General features: G+C 36.5%; 1 protein-coding gene across 1 annotated transcript in view; it reads right to left on the bottom strand.

Annotated features, from left to right (window-relative positions):
• The window catches only part of GABRA4 (gamma-aminobutyric acid type A receptor subunit alpha4), a 65,761-nt gene that overhangs the window by 20,247 nt on the left and 22,541 nt on the right, over positions 1–22,973 (bottom strand). The window contains exon 7 of the mRNA XM_039218181.1: positions 16,255–16,514. Within this exon, the coding sequence (XP_039074112.1) occupies positions 16,255–16,514 (260 nt within the window). The remainder of the gene's footprint in view (positions 1–16,254; positions 16,515–22,973) is intronic.

The raw sequence follows: 22,973 nt of genomic DNA, 5'->3' as shown, positions 1-22,973 counted from the left end.
TAAAATGATCAGTTTTGAAAGAGGAATGGAACAACTCTTAATGTCAGCTTGATGAATTGCGGGGGGAAAGAAAAAACCCTGAACATTAAAATGAAACTTTGGAATGAGTTCCTGATTATTTTTTGTGTGCTTAGCAGAATCCCTTTTTACTCACATATTGTCAATTTTCAAAGCATTTGGTTAACATAAAAACTAACTCTACACTAAAATTATATTGTGGCACATTCATACATATGTTAGCACCATATAATATTACCAAAGAGTGCTTTCATCTAATTTAGGTTTTTGGTCCTTTTTGCCCCTAGATAAGTGGGAGTTTCCTACGTGAATTATAGGTCATACCTGCTCACTTGAGGCATGCATATGTGGAGGGCTGTTTTAAAGGCTAACATAGGCTACGTGGAGCTATGTTCTTGTCATTTTAATCTATCACTGATCATGAATTTATCAGGAGCCTTCTGGCTAATGTCTTTATCTTCTCCGCACTCTTTCAAATTGTTCTAATAGTGAACTTAGCTAGGCTGACACCATGAGACCATTCAGCTGATCAGAAACAGCCATAAGGCCCCCATTGAACATCCAGTTTGTATTTTAAACATTAAAATAATCAAATTTGTTTACCCTCCGGAAATCTATGAAACTATTATCATAAATAAAGAGAACGTCAGAAAGAAAATAAGATATTAATGACATGGAGAAAGAACACCATGGAGTAAACACAATAATCAGATTGTGGAGAGCTTTTCAACTGAGGAAGAACATTATGGTGAGCTACTGAAAAAGCAACAAATTCTGTCTCATTGCTTGCATAGCTGAGAGTTGATGATTGTGCTTGCTCTACTGTGCTAGCAGATTGATCTGGAATAAACATATATAATGTACATATTTAATGTAGTTATTTCTGAACTGACCAGTTCTATCATGAATCAGGCTGCACTAGGCAATGCTAAATTAGGTCTAACAAGCCGGGTACCATAATCCCCAAAAAACAGCAGAGTTCTTTTTTCTCCATGTAAGTCTGGCATGTACTCTCATTCAGACCAACACATATGATGAAATCATAGGATACTCTCAATTAGGGCTTGACCAAAAACCCAAAATTGAAGTGTCTGGGTAACACACAAGGCAATGCCAGCAAGTGACATGGAAAAAAAAAGACATCTTATTAAGTATTTCTCTTCTCACTTTCATACTTCTGATTTCACCCCACATGTTTCAGTTCCCAGTTTTACATCTTTCTGTATTCTGGTTTTGTTTTGTTTTTCCACCATGAAGAAGAGCATCTAATAACAAAATCTTTGAAAGTAAAGCAACACTATTGATCTGTCTTACATTATAGAACAATTGGCCTGTACTTTGCACCAAAATTGCCGCACAATAAAGACTTGTGATCCTTTTTGCTTCTCTGTTTTCTTCAATTTTATGTGTCTTGGAACTTCATATTGCTATGATTTCCCATACTGTGAGTAGTCTAGCTGCACTTAATGACTGCAAAATGACTGGGAAGTAACCAGGAAGTTAATTGTAGCCAGTAATTATCTTAAATTGTCTCGTGAGGTTCTGAAATCCCCTATTGATTATAATTTTAACCTTTATCAAATGCCTTATACAATGCCTATTAAAGTCATAAATATCTAGATTATAATTTTAAATAATTAATGTAAATCCTTTTGCAAATTTTCATTACCAGAAAACTGCTTTTTACATTTGCTCTGTTGTTAGGGTAGCTATCTAGTCTATTGGTCAAGCCAGGACATTTTTGTCCCAAACAAATGCTAAATTGGGTAGACCACAAGGACAAAGTCAACCTATCCATTATACATTAAGTGAAAGAAAAAAACAATAAAAATTTCCAATTTGCTAAGAATTTGAAGACCACAGAGGAAAAAAATATGTATGTTTCATTCAAAATATGATTTTAAGCCTTTCCATATTCTATCTCAATGTGCTTTAAAACCCTTCTTTAAAGTATTTTTAGTAATGAATTTGATAAAATAAATTTGGCTGTGGTACAAAGGATATTACCCATTGCAAATGTGCAAAAGGAATGATTTACATAATTTTGAAAGATGAGTGCAATTCATAAAGAAACACTGTGGGGAAAAAAGTCAAAGAGAAAAAGAACTTGAATACTGGAAGTTCTAAAGGAAAGATTCATTTTTTTTAATTAACCAAAAACAAACAGGATTTACCACATAAAATCTAATTCTATTTTTATGAATCGCTCAGGGATACTAATATAAGTTTCTGTCAGCAGATCAAGTCCCCATTGACTGTAATCTATTTCAGTCCCAAAATGTATTCTTGCTTTGTGGATAATAGGTAACCTCCTTGGTGCCATTTTTAGATCAGCCCGTCGGTAAACATTAAGCAGAAAGCATGTTAACATTTTTCAGGATCAGCTAAGCCTTTAGCAAAGTGGGTTTCTTGCTTGCCGAAGCAGCAATAGTGAGCTAACCACAGGGGAGAGTGTCTGTTGATGCTCTGCGTCTGTATAAGCTTCAACTGCTTCCAGTCAAAATTAAATAAATAAACTAACAAAACAATCCTACTGAGAGTATTAAGATGCCCATAGAGGATATGTTTCCATCAGCCCCAGGCACACTGAGTACAGGTCCAAGGTTTCGACATTCTCAGCTCCAACCTAAATTTTTGTCTTGAAAACAAACAAATTTTAAAATGCTAATCACTGTAATCACTAGGACAATTTCTAATTACCTATTTTCCTGTCAAAAAGAAAAAGTTGATAATGGAAATTGTTAAGTCAGATCTAAGTCTCATCTTCACTTCAAAAGACCGTTTTTGACTTTTTTAAACCATTTTTAACCAGAACAAATGGTCTTTTCATATGGTTCAACCTAATAAAAATGGGCTTTTTTCAAAACAAGTTGCAGGTCATGGAAGGGGAAGCCATGAAGGTCAAGTGCTCAGCCCACACTTTCTCCATTCATCACTGCTGCCCGTGTTTTTTTTAAGTTTATCTTTTCTTTTCTTTTTTTTTTTTTTTTGAAAAAGAGTGAGAGAGAGGGGTGGGAAGGGGCAGAGAGAGAGGGAAAGAGAGAGAATCTCAAGCAGGGTCTGCACTGGCAGCAGTGCAGGAACCGTGACATCATGACCTGAGCTCAAATCAAGAATCAGAATGCTTAACCAACTGAGTCACTCAAGCGCCCCACTCCGTACTTTTTAGTGGCAGATCTGCCCTAAGAATATAACTATCAAGTTACTATGTGGTTTCCAGCTCTTGCTTACTTTCTGTGGAAGCATCTTGAAGCTCCACGAGGCCTCCTTTTCTCACCATCCAAGCAGGATGCCTTTCTAAGACCTTCTCCATTCAAACCAGCTCTCAGGAGGGTATCAATTATAACCTTCTCCCACATACAACCAGAGAACTTTTCCTTGTGTTCCAGCTATAGCTTGGACAGTACAGTTGAACAGGCCTCTCACTTCCCATCTAGTAGCCTGTCTATATCAGTAGCCAGAGTAACCCAAATAAGACTGAGTCAAAGTCACAGCCCATTAAAAAGGCAGGGATAATAGTTGCTTCATATGGTAGACTTCCAAAGAAACCAGGTGGTTTGGGGTCAAGAAATGAGTCCTACAGATTTCCTTCAGTAATCCCCAAACTTGGTGTGGGCCTCAAAAAGTAAAAAAGCAATACTGGAATGGGAGTTTGGGGTTTCTCTATTATTGTGGTCATCTAGGACTTCTCTTTCCTGTCACTATTATTATTACTAATACATTATGGAGACCACATTGCATTCATTCATTCTTTCATCCATGGACTCAATCAGCAAATATTGGATGAGCATTTACTGGGTGCCAGGCTCTATGCTAAATATTGGTCCAAAAGTTTGTATTCTTAAAGACTTCTTAAAAAAAGTCTGTCCAGATGTTCACATATGCTCACAGCTCATTAAACTAGAAACAAAACTATCCCATTTTGTCTGTGAAGAGTTGACTTTCCACTATTTGAATACAGAGTCCATACCACCTTTTGCCACGTTCTCTTTGAAAATGTTAATCCTCAAGTGCCAAAGATGTGGCTGAAGAGAAAGTATGGATGTGTTAAGTGATGGGGATCCTTCTTCCTTCATATGTCCTCCTTTTATTTTAATGGTATGGTTTTCCCCTTTCAAGGGACCCCTTGATATCCCCAGTAAACGGATTAGGTTTAGACAATCCTTTCAGAGAGGCAAAAATAGAAAGTGCTATCAGAGAAACTAAACCACACCCTCATCCTCACACCCCCATTTCTTTCTTTGAATCTCTTAAAGACAGTTTTTCTCTGACTCTGGAGCCCACACTGTTTCTTTCTTCTTTTCTCTTTCTTTCTTTCTTTCTTTCTTTCTTTCTTTCTTTCTTTCTTTCTTTCTTTCTTCCTTTCTTCCTTTCTTCCTTTCTTCCTTTCTTCCTTTCTTCCTTTCTTCCTTTCTTCCTTTCTTCCTTCCTTCCTTCCTTCCTTCCTTCCTTCCTTCCTTCCTTCCTTTTCTTATGTTTATTTTTCAGAGAGAGAGAGAGAGAGAGAGAAAGAGAGAGAGAGACCGTGAGCAGAGGGAGGGCAGAGAGAGAGAGGGAAACAGACTCTGAAGCAGGCTCCAGGCACCAAGCTCTCAGCACAGAGCCCAGTGCAGGGCTCGAACTCATGAACTGCAAGATCATGACCTGAGTTCAACTGACAGAGCCACCCAGGCACCCCACAACTGTTTTCAATTAGTCAAACAAAAAGCAAGTAAAAGTAATTTTTTAAAGTTTTTAATTTTTTTATGTTAGAGAGAAAGAGAGCAAATGAGTGAGGGGAGAAAGGCAGAAAAGAGAGAGAATCTGAAGCAGGCTCCATGCTCAGCACAGAGCCCAGTGCAGGGCTTGATCCCATGACTCTTGGATCGTGATCTAAGCTGAAGTCAGGAGTCAGACTCTCAATCCACCGGACGATCCAAGCACCTCTAAAATTTTGTTTCAGCCAAACTTCCCCCAGAAGAGAGAGACAGAGAAAGAGCTTGAAAGAGAATCCAAATTCACTGGACTACATGGTTGGGGATCATGAGACTGGAAAGAATAAATCAGTCTCCACGCTGGTCATCTATACAAAGACGTTGAAGTTCCAAAAATTGAAGTCAAAGTACAAGAGAGAGAAACAGAGGGAGCAAGAACAGAACTTTGCAGAATAGCTAAGAGGAGTATGAAAATTTAGGGTCACTAATAAGAGGGGCTTTGTGAAAGAATAAGATGTGTTATTCAGGCAACGAAGCTAGGCAGGATCTTGTGAAATCTGAAATACTAGAATGTAGAAAACCATATCATGCCATAATATCTGAGTGCAAAGTGCCTTGTCCTTAAATTGACCAAAATAGATAATAATCTTCGACCAAAGATATCTTTATGCATAATATCCTCTAATTCATTTAAGTGAAATGAAATAAGTAATATGCAAACTGATAATTCTTGAAACTTCTGAAACATCTGAGGCTGAGTGAAAAGCTAGAGATTTAGCTATGTATATTATGTTGTGAGAAATTAGTCCCTCAAAATAGCAAAAGGGAAATTGGCAGCTTAGCTAAATAAACCAGAAGGAATGAATAATCTTACATAGTAGCTTAGGGAAAAGAATTTGCTGGAAAATGTAGCTAAACATTGAGGGAATTTGTTTCAAGCAGCTGTAATTTTTGAAGCTGATTTTTTTTCACTCTTGAAGAAGGGCTGGTTCACCTACATTACTAACAGAGATGGAAAAAGATCACAAAATTAATAAAAACTTGAAATGCCATTTAAAAAAATACTTTTAGGGGGACCTGGGTGGCTCAGTTGGCTGAGCATTTGATGTTGACTCAGGTCACGATCTCACAGTTTGGTTTGTGAGTTCGAGCCCCACGTTGGACTTTGTGCTGACAGCTTGGAACCTGGAGCCTGCTTCAGATTCTGTCTCCCTTTCTTTCTGCCCCTCCTCTGCTTGTTCTCTCTCTCTCTCTCTCTCTCTCAAAAATAATCATTAAAAATAATAAAAAATAAATTAAAGCACTTTTAATAAAATTCCACTGATTAAATATGTGGTTCCTTCATATATTACTGTCCCTGGCACCCGAGTCTGTATCTTAATTGTATGAAGAATGAAATCAATCAGTAAGTATTACTCAAATACTTGCTAGGTGCTTCACAAATTTGTGCCAGATGTGCTGGATAAATAATGGATTAAATGGAGAAGTCATAAAAATTCCAGTAATATAGGAATAGTTTATTAATCCTATAGCAATTCCAGAACGATCCTTAGGCTAGTCCATAAATATCACAAACAAAACTAATGGTATTTATAGGAACGAGCTAGCTCATTTCCTTGCTATTCTCCTGCATCTGCTGACCATTGATAAAATACACCTCATTGGTAGGCTGAGTTCTCCCACCATGCCCTCCCAAGTTTGAGATGTTTCTTAAAACATTCCTTGATCCCTACAGAGTATTTGCCCCTCTTGATTATTTATATCACTATACTCTGCCACCTGATATAGTATAAATTCATTTAGAGCAAAAACTCACTCTTGAACTCCTTTAAAATTTTCCTTACAACATTTAAAACAATTCTTCTGAATAAATATTCTAAGTAAACATTGTTAATTGAAGATATAAACATGTGTAAGACCGGCTATTTCAAATAAAAAAAATCAGTAATACTTTTGAATGTTTTTGAATGTTTAAAATGTCAAAAAGTGGTAAAACTATGGACTGCTCTATAGTTTGTCGAAATGACTGCATTGAATCTATTTGTCATTTTTAGCCTTGAAATGGATCTTGTGTATTTCATGTATTTTATGCAAAGCTGGGCATGTGGAGAGTGTGCCTACTTTTCTGTGATTTGGGCTTCTATGTAAACTAAACAAACTACTAGCTAAGGGATAGGGCTTGTTTATAAACGGTATAGTTTCAAAGTATGGCTTAGCCTTTCAACAATGTGAACATTAAAAGAGCCCTCAGGAAAGCAGGAAATGGGGCGGAGAACGAGTATGTGGTGGTAGACACAGCAGAGGGTCCGTAGTGGCGGTCTTGGGTTGTACCCACAGCGGCAATTCCTAGTGGTTGTAAACTCCCCTTGGCAGCCAGACTTCCTGGGCTTAAATCTTGGCTTGGACAAATCACTTTGGCCTCTCTGTGCTTCAACTTCCTCATCTGTCAGATAGGATGAAGGTCAGACAGGACCGCTATGACAATTATATGAGTTAATATATGTAAAATGCTTATAATACTCTCTGGCACTTGGCAACATAGTATCAGTTGATGCTTTTATTGCCATTGGAGTAGTCTGATTTTTGCTACATAGGTGAGCATAAAATAACTTGAATATTTAATTTCATCTGACTCAGTGAACCCAAAAAGAATCATCCTCCTTCTAATCAGTTTTACTGAAGTAAGCCATGTTAAAGAGTATAAAGCAAGCTGGCATTGGTTCTAGAGAGTGAATGAGTTTGTAGTAACACGGATTTTTCAATTTGAAGGAAGTTTATATATTATCTTGCCTAACTTGTTCATCTGACAGAGAAGTGCAAGCCCAAATATTGGGCTGTGTTATTAAAACTACATTGGAGAACTGAAAGTAAAGACAAAATTCCTTTATGCCTCCTTGTTTTCTCTAGTGAGAGGCAGCACCGTGCATTTGAAAGTGTCCTAAAACACTTCACCGAGGCTTATTTTCCTCAGCCATAAAATTATGTGTATAACAACACAACAATTCATCCTGGGGCTCACTGTAGAAATTAAAGCTAACATATATAAAGTAACTAGCACTATATATTATACACATACACATATGTATAGGATATATATATATATACATATACATATATGCACACACACATTTATATGGTACCTTATAGACAATAAAAAAAAGGATGATGATCATGGTAATGACATGATACCTCCCCAAATTCTATGTAATATATAAATAGACTTCACAGCCCCTTCCTTTGCCATGATATTTGTAAACATAGAATACATGGAAATAAAAATTAGATTTACTATTAATCTATATCTATACTACACACACATACACACACACACACACACACCCCCTACACTGTATTATACTAAGTTTACAAGATGCCTTACTCTTTCCTTGAACACTACCTAATATATCTTGCCTTCCTAATGCAGCATTAAAATTATGGCATTTCACATTCTGGGGGAATAAAGAGACTAAATTTTTAATTATGCTGTTAATGTTGGCATTTTTCTTCCCGTGTGATTATTACCAATAGTCACCAAAATATGCACAATGTGGTTTAAATGAGCTACTAAAACTGATTGCTTCTCCTCCATTTGTCATTTTGAATGATGTCTCTTAACTTGCCACTTTTTGCATTTCAAAAAAATAAGTGAAGTCTCAGCTGAATTCTCTGTGATATAATTTATCATTACACCCTCTGCTTCTCCTTCACAGCATTTTGTACATTAATCATTATTTAATTATTTGAAATTAATCATTGAATGCTGACCTTCCCTACTATTTTCATATCTATGAAGGGAGTGAGTACAGTATTCCCAGCATACTGACACCTAATAGGTATTTCATAAATATAATAGGTTCCTGGGGCGCCTGGGTGGCTTAGTCGGTTAAGCGTCCGACTTTCGCTTAGGTCATGATCTCACGGTTCGTGGGTTCGAGCCCCGCATCGGGCTCTGTGCTGACTGCCAGCTCAGAGCCTGGAGCCTGTTTCAGTCTGTGACTCCCTCTCTCTCTGACCCTCCCCTGCTCACGCTGTCTCTTTCTCTCTCTCTCTCCTAGAAATAAATAAAACATTAAAAAAAATAAATATAATAGGTTCCCAATATGTAATTGAATATAGTATTTCAACAGATAAGTCTAAGGTAGCAGTGAAGATTTGAGAGTAAGTTCCCACTACTAAAAGTATGCGTGTACTAATCTAAAACCAGGACTCAGACCACACTTCTATAGACTAAATATGCTACTAACTCACAAGACTAACAGCCTCTCTCTCACTAGAAAACACTCGTAGGTCTTGTCTTTGAATCCTCTGTGCCCTGCATGGTGATTGTGCATAGCAGTTGCTTGGTAAACGCTTGTTAAATGACTAGATTTGTTATCAAGGGTTAGCAACAAGACAATTCCTCATGAATCTGCACAAGACATGTAACAAAACGAAAAGATAAAAAATATGGCCAGAGATGAAACAAAATTCCCTTATTCTTGACATAAATCGTATAGTTTAGTAATTGTGCGATTAAGCAATGACTCATTGCCTAAAAAGAATTACTAACTACAGAACATCCTGTACTGAATAAGGTATGGGCTTGGGGAGGTACAATTTCTATAAGATTTAAAGAATGTCATTAAACTAGTGTCACAAACATACATAAACGTCAAGTGAACTGAGAGCGCTGCTTCATGTCCTTTTTCAAACTGCCAGGGTAATTTTAAACTAAGAAATGAAAGAGATATGGACAAATGGAAAAATGAAAGTTTTTTTGCATGTTAGCTTAAACTATTTAAAGAACAGCATTTCTAAGAGGAGTTTTGAGAATGATTAAAATGAAAATCTGAAAGTGACCTAGTTTGTACATCCTGTTGCAATGAAATGAAGCTTGTGTATTACCAACCACTAGGAAACCATTGTATTTAACGTTGATGTTGCTAATAGTCATTGACATGTGTTAAGTGGTATGACTAAAATGGACAAAGGACAACAAATAGTGCTTTCCTCTTTTTTTTTTTAATTTTTTAAGTGTTTTATTTATTTTTGAAAGAGAGAGAACGAAACAGAGCACAAGTGGGGGAGAGGCAGAGAGAGAGGGAGACACAGAACCTGAAGTAGGGTTCAGGCTCTGAGTTGTCAGCACAGAGTCCAACACAGGGCTCAAACTCACAAATCGAGAGACCATGACCTCAGCTGAAGTCAGATGGTTAACCGATTGAGCCACCCAAGTGCCCCAATGCTTTCCTCTTAATACACAGTTGCACTTGTAGCTTTTTGTTTTGTTTTATTTTTGTTTTCAAAGTGTCCTCCTCAGTTCTCTATTGTGACCCATGAGGTAAGTTCCACTGTCGACAAGTGTATCTCAGAATGCTAAGACTGAATATCTGCTGTTCTAGATGCTCACAGTGACTGGGCTCTAGCTCACTACTAACATCTGTTTGATGTTCACATTTACTCAGGTGAGAAAGACCTTTGCATAAAATACAAATGTTTTTGGACATGGTTGATAAATATATAATTTCAGAAGCACCACATTTTCCATTGTCTGATTCCTATAGTTGACTCCTTATAATCCATCAATAAACTGTAATTGCACTGTGCTGTGTGAGAAAATAGAATAAAGCCACAATCAATTTTATTAAGGAGCTTGCCATGTAAGCTAGGTAAATATAGCAATCACATATGAAACAATTTACTAATGCAAAATACTTTAGGATATTATAAATGATAAATTTTGTGATACATATTTTAAATGTTGAAGATGCTTCAAGAAATAAAGGATAATAATAATCACATGATTATTTACTGGGCACTAAGCTTGCACTATGTACTTTACATGTATGATGTTATTTAACCCTCACGATAACCCTTTTCAGTAGGTTCTATTATCACCCCCAATTTTTAAATATGGATCCTTGAGACCATGTCCTTGAGATCCCTGGGCTCAGTCAGAATGAGATACATATATGGGAAATATGGCTTGAGATTAAATTTGAACAATGGGTAGTAAAAAAGGAGATTCTCATGAGTGCACTTGAATTATTGAATCCAAGAGGAACCATTAATTATTTATTTTTTATATCATCTTTTTCTTAAAGACTCTAAGTAGAGCAAATAGCTCTCTAATTTTATAAATACCTTTGTAAGAAGGGTGCTTGGGTGGCTCTGTCTGTCAAGCATCTGGGTTTTGGTCTCAGCTCGGGTCATGATCTCACAGCTCATGAGATCGAGCCCCACATCATGTTCTGTACTGAGAGCAAAGAGCCTGCATGGAATTCTGTCTCCCTCTCTCTCTGCCCCCCCATAAGTAAATTAAAAAACATATCTAAAAAGTGTCCTTGTAAGAATCTATGAAAAGTCCATGAAAAATAGTTACAGTGAAAAGGAAACAAAGAAATTGAATAGATGGGGAAGGAAAGGTATGCTGCAATTTGAAAGCAGAAAAATCATTATCGTGTGAAGGGAGACAATGCCCTGCTATGAAGATTGCCACTGTCTAAACTTGAACTAATTTAGCTCATTCCTTAAATGTGGATCACTGTTCTTCTCTGTTCTAGTGAATGATGCCACCACCATCTCATCCTCCATTTCCATCACTCAACATTTCTAATCCATCATTATAGCTTTAGCCTTGGAAGTATGGGTTTTGTTGGCCCAACCCTGCAACTTACATGATTTTGGGAGGATCACTTGATCCCTATCAATTTCCTTATTGGTAAAACATGGATTACAACAGGACACATTTTATAAGTTTTTTAAATTAAGTTATGTATACAGTGTCTGTAAAAGTTCCTGTCACTGACATGTAAAAAGCATTCAGAATATTTTGCTATTGTTATTATTCATAAAAATATGAACAAAAGACTATTGGGCTGATTATTTTATGCATGTATACAATATATACATTCTAATGACTATTATTCATAAGTATATCATAAATTAAATACTATGAAACAGAGTTTAATTAAAAGAGAACAAGTTTTACATTCTGATAACAGCTGAATTAATCTAAATATTGGTTTACATTTCTTGACTACATAACTTAACAATTCCCTCATTTGTGAAATAGTTATCCTGATCATGAAATACATGTAAAGCATATCACATAGTACCTGACCCCACAATTTAAAAGCGGAAATAATTTTAGTCATTATAGCATTGGATTTTTTTCACAAGATACAACATATACTCATAAATGCATGCTTTTTAACTGAACAAGGACTATAGGGTATATTTTCAAATATACCTTTTTAAAAATATGATTTTAAGAAAGCCTCACTTTTTATAGTTATTTTCTAAGCCATCCTATTAATCCAAATCACCTGCATCATAGAGGTGCTCTAAGAAGTAGAAAGGATGTGAAAGTGCACAACCACAACAATGAAGCTCAACTCAGATACTGGAAGGACAGAATCAAAGGCAGACTTAAGGTAATTAAGGTAAGAGAAGACATATCCAAGTTGCCCGTAGTTGGCCTTACATTCTGTCAATCAGCCTTTTTTCCTTGCTTCATGAATATTCCATAAACCACATGCTTTCCAATTCCCAAAGAACAGAAGTGGTCACCATACACCTCTGCCAGGCCATTAACTGACCATAGGACACATATGGTGACAATGAATCAAACCACTAGTGACCTTACCCAAAGAACTGAATTACCAAATGTCATGTAGTCTCTGAGACCAATTCCAAATAAGGAGTTTAAGCACATTTTAAACAAAGGCAGCGTCATTCGATAAGTAAACAGTCATACAAGTTGGAATACATATTTGAATAAGCAAATTTCAGCTATCTGATTAGAATTTCTACTGAAACGCCAAACCTTATATGTTTTTAGAATATTTCCTTCCAATAATATATTTTAAAATTTTACTCTTAACATATTCTTTCTCCTCCTAAATTTTCTTCCCCTTCCCTCCCTCCTTGTCTCTCTCTTTCTCTCTCTCTCTCTCTCTCTGTTCTCCCCACTCTCCCTCTCTCAATTTTAATGTGTTTTCAACCTTCAAAGTTGAACTTGATACTAACGCCATTCAATAACAACTGACATTCCGATGCCAGCTATGCTCTGGCAGCAATCTGGAGTTAGGAGGATGGGCTAACCCATTAATCACTGTCTTTGGAATACAGATATTCTCCAAGTAAACTGCTGTGGAGATCTGGGTTGTCATACATAAACAGTCACATATTGTAGAGGACAGGAAGCCTATGATGCATATTTTGACCAGATTTCCTTCACAACCTTTAAATACTATGGATCTATGCTCTCAAAAACAAATTTAATCTTCTTGACTCTTGTTATGTCATTTGCACACAGGTTGTGGCCCTTCCTGCCAAGAGGAGTTACTGAATCAGAGTGGACTTAGCCAAGTGCATGTGCTCAACCAAGCCCTCATTGGCAATGACAACTACTCCAGCCAAGTGATGTGTTTAAAGGAACAAAGAGAAGATTATTGGTTCTCTTCCCACCTTTGGAAATTCTGCAAAATACATGGATTCTGATTAAGTGGTACTTTTAACTGTAATATTCCATTATGCACTAGTGTAAGTTCACTTTGCAAAAATTAAAAGAACTATGCCAATTCATCACAAATAGAAAAATTAGATATATAAAATATGTCTCCAAATACAGAATCTCTGGACTTGTGCAATCCTGGGGATGGGGGAAGTTAACAGCTACATGGGAGAGTCAGAATGTCTTGTGCTTTCAACATTATTAGGAAATCGTCAGTAGAAATACATTGTTTTAAAACTTAAAATTAACCACTAGTTATATAAAGATATGATACATAGTTTCCAAAGTACATGAAAAAATAAAGAGTAAGGATCTTAGCAATAAAAATACATAACAAAGGCTAATATTAAGAAAGAACACCAAAAAATATTAAAATCAGACAAAATAGAATTCAAGGGAAAAGGTATTATATGGAAGCAAAAATACATATACAAAAATACATATACTGATACAAAAATTGAGCAGATATGAATTTTTACATGATAAATATCAGAATATCAAAGTGTATAAAACCAAAAAGTTAAAATGCAAAAAAAAAATAATCAACACAATCTCATAGTATTGGGAGAATTGTTTGTGTCTTTCTTATTTGAAAAATCAAGAAGACAAGAGGTGATTTCTTAGACAAATGAAATAATAATGTTTTAAGTAAAACTGATTTAATAACAAGAAATCAATTTCTTTGAAACCGCCATCAAACTTTTATAAGGTTTGAACATAATTCAGAGCACAATGGAAGTATGATAACATTTATGCTTATACAGGTAACATTTCTGAACACAATGTGATACAACTAGAAATAAACAGTGGAGCTAAATAAACAAACCAACTCCACTTTGCAAATTTTAATATTATCTTCCCAATACTGTAGAGAAAAACAGTCATGAAATTATAGAATATTTTGCAAATAATTATGGTAATATATATCCAAAGTTATTAACTATGAGCAAGGCTGTACGCAGTATAGCTCATTGCAATAAAGGAAACTATTATTAAAGAAAAAACAGTAAAAATAAATTACTAAGAATTAACCAAGAAGCTAGAAAAGAGTAACATAATTAGCCTATAAAAAGATGGAAGTGAAATACATCACAAATCAACAATTAGAACACAGAAAGTTAATAAACAAACAAACAAATAACTAAATATCCAAGGCTTATTTTTTTTTAAAGGAATGGTAAATAGAATTTTTCTACCAAGGCCTCAATACAAGAGAGCAAAGCAACTAAAATGACAATAAAAGCCAGAGATGGCATAAATCTACCCACAGGTAATGGGAAAGGGCCAAAATTGCAGATAACCAGTTTTTTAACTGAAAACTATACAAAATCCATTCTAATGATTTTGAAAATCTTGCGAAATGAGTTATTCTAAAGGAAAATGTAAACTATTTAAATTGGCTTAATGGAAAGGGCAGTAATTTCTCTATCTGCACACACACCATTCTTAAAGAACCAGTGCCTGAAGCTCAGTAGGAAGTATAGACTATTGAAACTTCACCAGTTAATTCCTGCCAGAGCAAGCACCGAACTTAATTTGTTCTAAGGCCATCTTCCTGCAGAGGACTTCCCAGACCACCTGGCTGTCCTCCATCTTCCCGCGGAGGACTTTACTGACCACCTGTATTCTGAATGGTACCCCAGCCCTCTCACAATGCATACATGCTTCCTTCCTCTTAGGTGCTTCCTTGCTATTGCAGACTGTCAGCATCTAACACGCTGCGTGTTTTATTATTTATGCTTAAAAAAAAACTTTTAATGTTTATTCATTTCTGAGAGACAGAGAGACACAGAGGGGATGGGGGGTGAGGGGCAGGGAAAGAGGGAGACAGAATCCAAAGCAGGCTCAGCCGTCAGCACAGAGCCCATCTCGGGGCTTGAACGCACAGACCCCAGAGAGGACCAGGAGATCATGACTTAGACTGAAGGTGGATTCTTAACCAACTGAGCCACCCAGACACCCCTATTTATGCTATTTTAAATCATCTGTTTCCCTCTTCTCATTCTACATACATAAATGTAAGCTCCATAGAGCAGGACATTTGGGGGGGGGGGTTTACATACACTGTTGATTCTCAGCCCAAAACACAGTCTGTCACATGGTTGGCTTTGAATGTGTATTTGTTGAAGAGTTAGCAAATGAAGGAATTAATGAATGATTTAACAAATAAAGGGAATGAGTTTTATCTACACACAATAAAGTTGATAATTTGGTTATACTATGATTGGTGAGTAGATCACTACTCGTGGCAACTACAATAAGGCTGCGGATAAGTGACCACAGACACATGTCTGCTGAGTCAATAAAGAGGCTGAGTAGAGTGAGAGTAAGAAAGAGATGGAGGAAGAGAGGGAGAAGGAGGTAAAGGAAGAGGAGCTGCCTGTTGGCTTCCTTGTTTTCATGAAGAGCTTGCTATTTTTGTGCAACTGGAGTCTGTGAGGAAAAAGTCACTTTAAAACTTTTTTTAATTGCAGAATCACTAATGTGCTCAATGTAAATTACAGTAGCTCTTAGGTTTTTACATCCTTCTATGTCTGTCCCTTTAGGACAAGAATTTTCCATCTTGGGCGTACATCAACTACAACTATGGGTCTTCTTGTTTATTGCTTTTATTTTCTTGTTTAATACAAGGGCACAGGCCCCTCCAGCCCCATGGGATAGTTCTAACGTGGGATCATGTTAAGAACTGCTGCTTTATTTTGTTCAATGAACTCTACCAAAATGCCTTCTCAACCCACTCAAAGATATCCACAGGTTCCCCTTAATAGTACACATAAGATTTTACCTGTCAAAATCTTTTAATTCTGACAGGAAGTTTCAAACAACTAGCTCCCTGTAAATCTAGCTCATCCATTCTGTTTAATTTTTAGGCCATTAATCACTGTGCTAAAGTTGAAATTTACAATTATTCTTTTATATCTTTCTGGACTTTAAATGACTTACACATTGTTATTGGGATTTTCAAATTTTCTGTTTATCCCCCTAGGCAATGCAAATCTGACCAAAAAGCTGAAATCCTCAATGGAAAGAGATTAGGTCAAATACCTGCAGAGGTGTTTCAGGATGCTTCTCTTTCAGCACTGGAGCAGCTGGGATTTCCTGGGGGGCTTTTGATGACTTCTTTTTGGCTTTTTCCATTTGAATATTGGTAAAATAATTGACAGCAGCAAACTCAATAAGTGCAGAAAATACGAAAGCAAAGCAGACAGCTATAAACCAATCCATGGCAGTAGCATAGGACACTTTGGGCAAAGAATGCCGGGCACTGATGCTCAGTGTGGTCATGGTGAGGACTGTGGTTATTCCTTCAAAAGCAAAAGAGCAAAGAGACAAAATATTTTACCATTATTTTTATGGAAACAAACCAACAAACCAACAAACCTCGGTATTTGGTGGGGGAGGGGTCACAAAGTTTACAATATCTCAGACCAAACCATCTTTGGTGGAAGATTCAAATCCTAGTGGTTCAGTGAAATTGGCACGGGTTTTTGAGTAAGAGACAGATATAATTAAAATCCTGCCTCTACTAATACTTGGCTCAGTGCCACCTGGATTAAGTAAGGAAGACTCACTGGGCTTCATTTGATACTTACCTGTTGGGTTTACTATAAAAATTACAAATATACAAGGCACCTATCATATGTTGGATTGGTATTAGTATCTGTGCCAGCATATCTGAGAAAGTCAACACACCCACCTAACAGGAAGTGTTACTTATCAAAGTGCTTATTCTCAACCAGGAGTGAGAAGTTGATAGCATTGTAATTTGGAGCATCAGAATTTATGGGATAGACATGGACCATTGCTATTGAGAATCATTACCAGAAAAAGCATGAATTATAGATATTTATAATCTTTAAGTGAATATTACCTATTGAATTAAGATAATAATAAAATAATAATAATCTAGTTGTGAAAGAGCTTAATTTATAAAAAGCAATGAAGGTAGATTTCTGGAAAAATTGATTTCTAGAATAATTTGGTTTTAAAAATATTGGACTTCTACCATGCAGGAAAATCTCTGCAATAAGAATAGAGGTGCCTCTCTTTCCTGATAGGCAGGAAAATCTTTGCCATAAGAATAGAGGTACTTCTCTTGCATCAATAGGCTTCCAAAGCATATCATTTCCAGAGAAACCTTCTCCTCAACCTGAAAAAAAGGTTAGTCCCCATTCTCAGTATAAAAATTCCACTTGCCACTGGAACTATAGAGAAATGCATTATTTAAAGATGCTAATAGTTGTCTCCTTCTGCATCTTCATCTATCTGTATATTTAATCTATGTTATCTAGTTAAGCTTGAAAATTTCTGTGAGAATTTACTAGATCCATTTAAAATCATTCTATATAATGCTCAGAATAGCTCCTCAACTGACACACCCAGATGTTTGGGGATGAGGAGGCGAAAGATGATGATGATGATGAATGATGACAACAACGATGACGATGATGGAGACACCTAAACTATGTTCCAATCTATGTCAGTCCTTAGTTGACAGCCAAATAAGACATGTCAAACTGAAGAATTAGTGAGCTCCATGCAATAAAGGAATAATAATATTTGAACTTAGAGAGAAACTATATTGTCTTCTCAACTCAGAATTTAATTATATTCTGCCTGGTTCCCTAATTATTCCATGCAGGTAAGCCTGTTTCCACAACTTGATTTGGTGTAGCCTTCTTGCGGGCAGAAATGTCTAACATTTCTTCAGGATTTACCATACTTCAGTTAGTGCTGGATACATGAGAAAGGCATAAGAAATAAAAACTCATTTTTTCACCTCCTCACTAACCCATTTTTTCTCTAGTCCCCTCTGAATTGCCAATTTTAGGACATAAAAAATTAAAGCTATTGTGCAGTATATAAACTATAGATCTTTTTAAAATATTCCATAAACAAAGAAAGAAATTTGAGGATTTCACTGTTTTCCCTTTTGAAAAAATAATTGTGAGGTTGTTTTAGAATTTTATTTGTTTCAAACAGATTTTAAAATGTTTTTTGGGTGAAATAAGGAGATATTGAAATAGCTAGAAAATGGAGTATTGTGACTTTATTGGACTTCAATTCAGAAAGAGAACTTTGAACTTTTAGGCCTCCATTTTGAATCTCAGAAAAAATGTCAGCTTTCCCATGCTGTCTGTGAGATGTAAATTAATTTTAAAAATTTTAGTTACAAAGTTTGAAGATAAATCAAAGTTTTTCTTCTTGTTCTCTAAAACTTAAGTTTAATGGTCTATTAAGAATTCAAAAATGTTCTACAACTTCCTTATTTCCTCTACTAAAAATTATGCTGAAGGCACTTGGAAATAAAATATGAACAGTGCAGCCTAAATAAGAATACTACCTCAGAACTCAAAAAATTCCATAAAGCATGTGATAACCAAAAAGGAAAACTAAAACTCAAATATAAGCAATTTGGGACTTCCCATGTCACTTTGAACAATTATTTTTATGTGCTATACAATTTCTCTCACAGACCTGAAATAATCTTCTCCTGCTATCATTTAAAGAAATTCCTTTGTTAATGCTAAGTAAGTAGGATATTAATGCAATTATTGAGCCATGAGTCCTCAAATTTCTTTCTGATCGTTAAGGAGGGTAGGTCACCAGTTTCATGAACATGTTACATTATGCTATGGACATAAATGCAAAAAGTCCTGGATGTGTGGCCACATTCCATTCCTTTTGTTTTTTGCTGATTTGAATCAGTTTGATTTTAAAGTATGTAGACTAGCCCTTGAAGGGTATATGTTACTATGGTTCATATTTTCTGACTATTGGCAAAGTTAGGAACAGTAGCCTGCATAAACAATTGGCTAAGTGTTTGAAGTTGCCATCCTTTTCTTTAGTCATTAAGAAGTTCTGGGGCGCCTGGATGGCTCAGTTGGTTGAGCGTCCGACTTCGGCTCAGGTCAGATCTCACGGTTAATGGGTTCGAGCCCTGCATCAGGCTCTGTGCTGACAGCTCAGAGCCTGGAGCCTGTTTCAGATTCTGTGTCTCCCTCTCTCTCTGCCCCTCCCCCACTCATGCTCTGTCTCTCTCTGTCTCAAAAATAAATAAACTATAAAAAAATTTAAAAAAAAAAAGAAGTTCTGTCTGCCTGGTGATCAAATTTAAAGAAAGTGCTAGCATGGCAGGAATGTGCTTATTACAGCTGTTTTTATACAGAGCATTTGGTTAAATAAATACTAAAAGAATAGCAAACAGAAGCCATCCCTTCGGATAAGAAGCCATGCTTCCTCTGCATCTAAGAAGACAGTGCATCTGTCTAAATGGCTTCGCTGGCAACTACCCTGAAAACATTTCAACAACCATAGAATTTTTTTTTTTTTGACACGTTCAAGTATTGATGCCAGTACCTGCTTTTATAATGCTGAATATGTACCATATTGGCTGGCCCAGGAGCTGGGAGAGGACGTGGAAGAGTGGGCTAAGACTGTGCACAGGAGTAAATTTTTGGCTGGCCACTCCAAGAAAATGAACTAGTAATGATTTAGACATGCCAGCTGGCATTTACTCGGGTTTAACATTTTACTATACTGGAATAATTAGAAGACTTAAAGATATACAACTTTGCAGATAGAAGGCCTCTGGAGAGAATTTAGCACACTCTGCTTCTCATATTTACACTAATTAATTTTTTTGAGGGGGGAGTGTGTTCAAAAATTTTTTTTTGCTTTATTTATTTCTGAGAGAGAGAGAGAGAGAGAGAGAGAGAGCATGACGAGGGGAGCGTTAGAAAGAGAGGGAGATACAGAATCCGAAACAGGCTCCAGGCTCTGAGCTAGCTGTCAGCAGAGCTCGACGTGGGGCTCAAACCCACGAACCTTGAGATCATGACCTGATCCGAAGTCAGACGCTTAAGTGACTGAGCCACCCAGGCACCCTGTAAGGGGAAGTGTGCTTTAGAATGATCTCTAGTGATACCTCCGACCCAGCAAATTCTCTCCCTGAGTGAAGAGGGAAATGAAAATTAGAGGGAAAAAATACTAGTCCAGAATTAATTTTTTTCCTGAATCTCATTTGAAATAGATTGCTAATGCTCCTCAAATACTTTAAACTTAACTTCCTTAGGAAAATATCATCTCAGTGCTAAATGAACAATTTAATAATTACCATGCTGACACATCTTAGGCATCTGAAGACTTAATTATTGTGCATAATTTCCCTGGTCAATCAAAACCAACATCTTGGCACACGAGCACAAGACAGATAAATGTCACGTTCAAATGGAAAAAGCTACCCACAAATTATCTTCAGCACACATCCATACAATATCACTCAGTAGCTCTGGAATACTCCACAAGTGCCCACGTCATACTTCTGTGAAGACAGAATGACAGAGTAGAAATGGCAGAGTTCTCAAAGTTAGAGAGAAATTGTCCTGGGTCCATCACTTATAAGTATGTGACTTTATACAAGTTTCTTGATTTCTTTTGAGTTTGTTTGTTTGTTTGTTTGTTTGTTTTGCTTATCCATGAAAAATTAATAATACCTACTTTGCTGAGCTGTTGTGTAGATTAAACAAGATGACAAATCTTATCATCATTAGTAGCAGTGCCAGCAGTATCCTTACTACATGCTACTTAATTTCCTTACAGTTTGGTATTACCAGGAAATCTGTAGGAAATGTTGGGTGGATACAGCTGTAATCAATGTCATCCTTCTCCACACCACTGGCGATTTCTACTCTTTGGGGACAAGTGGGATCGTACAGTGGCTGGCAGTTTGTATTCAACCAAAAAAGCATTCAAAGCTTATCAGACAATCACAATAAACATAAAATACAAAGGACCTTTGTATTGTGGAATCAAGTAGTGGTTCTCAAATGAGGTAGATGAAAGGGTGGACTTATAATAATAAACACTTAAATAAAAGGTATTGTGTGATAGGCATTGTTCCGAGTGCTTTATCCAAATTAATTCATTTAATCCTCAGAGCAACCCTATGAAGTAGGTACAACCATTCATCCTGCTGTAACACATGAGGGAAAGGGAAGTAACTCACTGATGGCTGGCAGCAAATCCGCAGCAGACCTTGTGGTTAGAACCTAGGCTACCTGGCTGTACAATCTGTACGAAGACACTAATACACCTTCATCAGATGCACAAATGATGGGTCAGTATTTTCTGTTCTAGACGTTCCTTAAGACCACAGAAAAAAGATGATGATATGTGTACAAGTGACTCCATTTTTATTATCATTGATAATGGTTCCTGAAATATTGATATTATTGGTGCCAGAGGAAGTTAAAGAATTTGGTCTGATGTTCAGCCTCAGCAAGTTCTTCCTGCCCAGTCAGGGTGACTCAACATGATATGGAAAGGCCCAAGATTAGTATGGACACAAATGAGATAATGAGCATGAAGGACCTATCAGCGTGCCTGGTATGACACAATAGAACAATATACATTTTCTTGAAAAAGCAACTAACAATCAAGGAAATCAAGTCAGAACAAAATAAATCTCTCTGTCAGAGAAGTATGAGAGAGAGTAACTAATATGTAGTGGGTGCACCCTATGCCCTGTGATGAGCACCACACATAAATCTAGATCCTCACTAGTCTATGAAGAAGAGATGTATTAGGATGGACATGTATATTTATGGATGGAGAAAAAAAGTGCCAGGTTCTGGTTTCAAACCACAATCTTTTACGGTGCAAAGCTTACACTTGTTATTTTCTCTTTCATTTTTACACCCATTTTTAATAGGTAAAAATTTTTCAACACTTGCAATGTGGATTTCTTCTGAAATTGAACCTTCACAACTCTATGAAGTAGGCAATGCCATGATACCTGCTCACTGCCCTCCTGGGGTCATGCCCTGCCCCCAGCACTGACCCTTATGTGGTCGTTTTCCTAGTAGGGTTCTTGAGAAAACCTAAGATTAAAGGGGGGAGGGTACAGTGTCTATGGAAACTGTCCTCACATTCCAGTGCATTGAGGACACTAAGACACCTGATGAGTTCTCTATAAGGATGGGGAATTGTGATGAGAAGCTCCTACTTCTGCCTGTTTCCTCTCACCACCATCCATCCCTTTAGCTCTTGTATGATAAGGGATATTCTACCGTGGCTTTGATCCTACCAACTAGAAAAAGCAAAGGGAGTTTGACATTTCTTGTGAGGACTTTACCTCCAGTCCAGAGCAACTGGGAACATTTTCCTTCTTATCCTGCTACTGAGTGCTTTTGCTACTCACAACCAGTAGAAAAAGAATAGAGAAATACGTTAAATGAAATAAATACCATTATAGCTAATTGTATTATTTAAAAGCATGGCTGATATGTAGAAGACTCGTGAACAGATTTAAAATTTAAAATTGATGTGTCTGGACCTCATATAGCTTAGAATATGATATATAGGAAGCTACTATAAAAACAAAAAGAAGAAAATGTGATGTGTTCAGAAAAAAAGATGTAACTAGAACATAACAATAAGCTTATAAACTAAGCGTATAATACCATCCAACTCAATGCATTTAAACAACTTGCGTTTTGTTCCTCTTCATTAAAAGGCAAATTTTTCTAAGGCTTTCATATTCATTCAGCCATGACTTTTATTTGTTTTATTGTAAGCTCTTACTGCATTTCATTTTAACACCTAGATATGATTTTAATTCAATTACACATTAAGGTAGGAGCCCAAGAATATCACCCAAAGTGAAATCGTATCCAGTTTCACACCTGGTCTTCATTTGCCTGGTCTCAATAAGAGAAATCTGATGGGGCCCCAAAGGAAGTGATGTACTGTCCATACTCCCT

The sequence above is a fragment of the Hyaena hyaena genome, unplaced genomic scaffold (assembly GCF_003009895.1).
Source record: "Hyaena hyaena isolate Hyena2069 unplaced genomic scaffold, ASM300989v1 scaffold_738, whole genome shotgun sequence".
In the NCBI taxonomy this organism is placed as follows: Eukaryota; Metazoa; Chordata; class Mammalia; order Carnivora; family Hyaenidae; genus Hyaena; species Hyaena hyaena.
The sequence above is the reverse complement of the archived record's forward strand: the minus strand, read 5'-3'. Positions and strand labels throughout refer to the sequence as shown.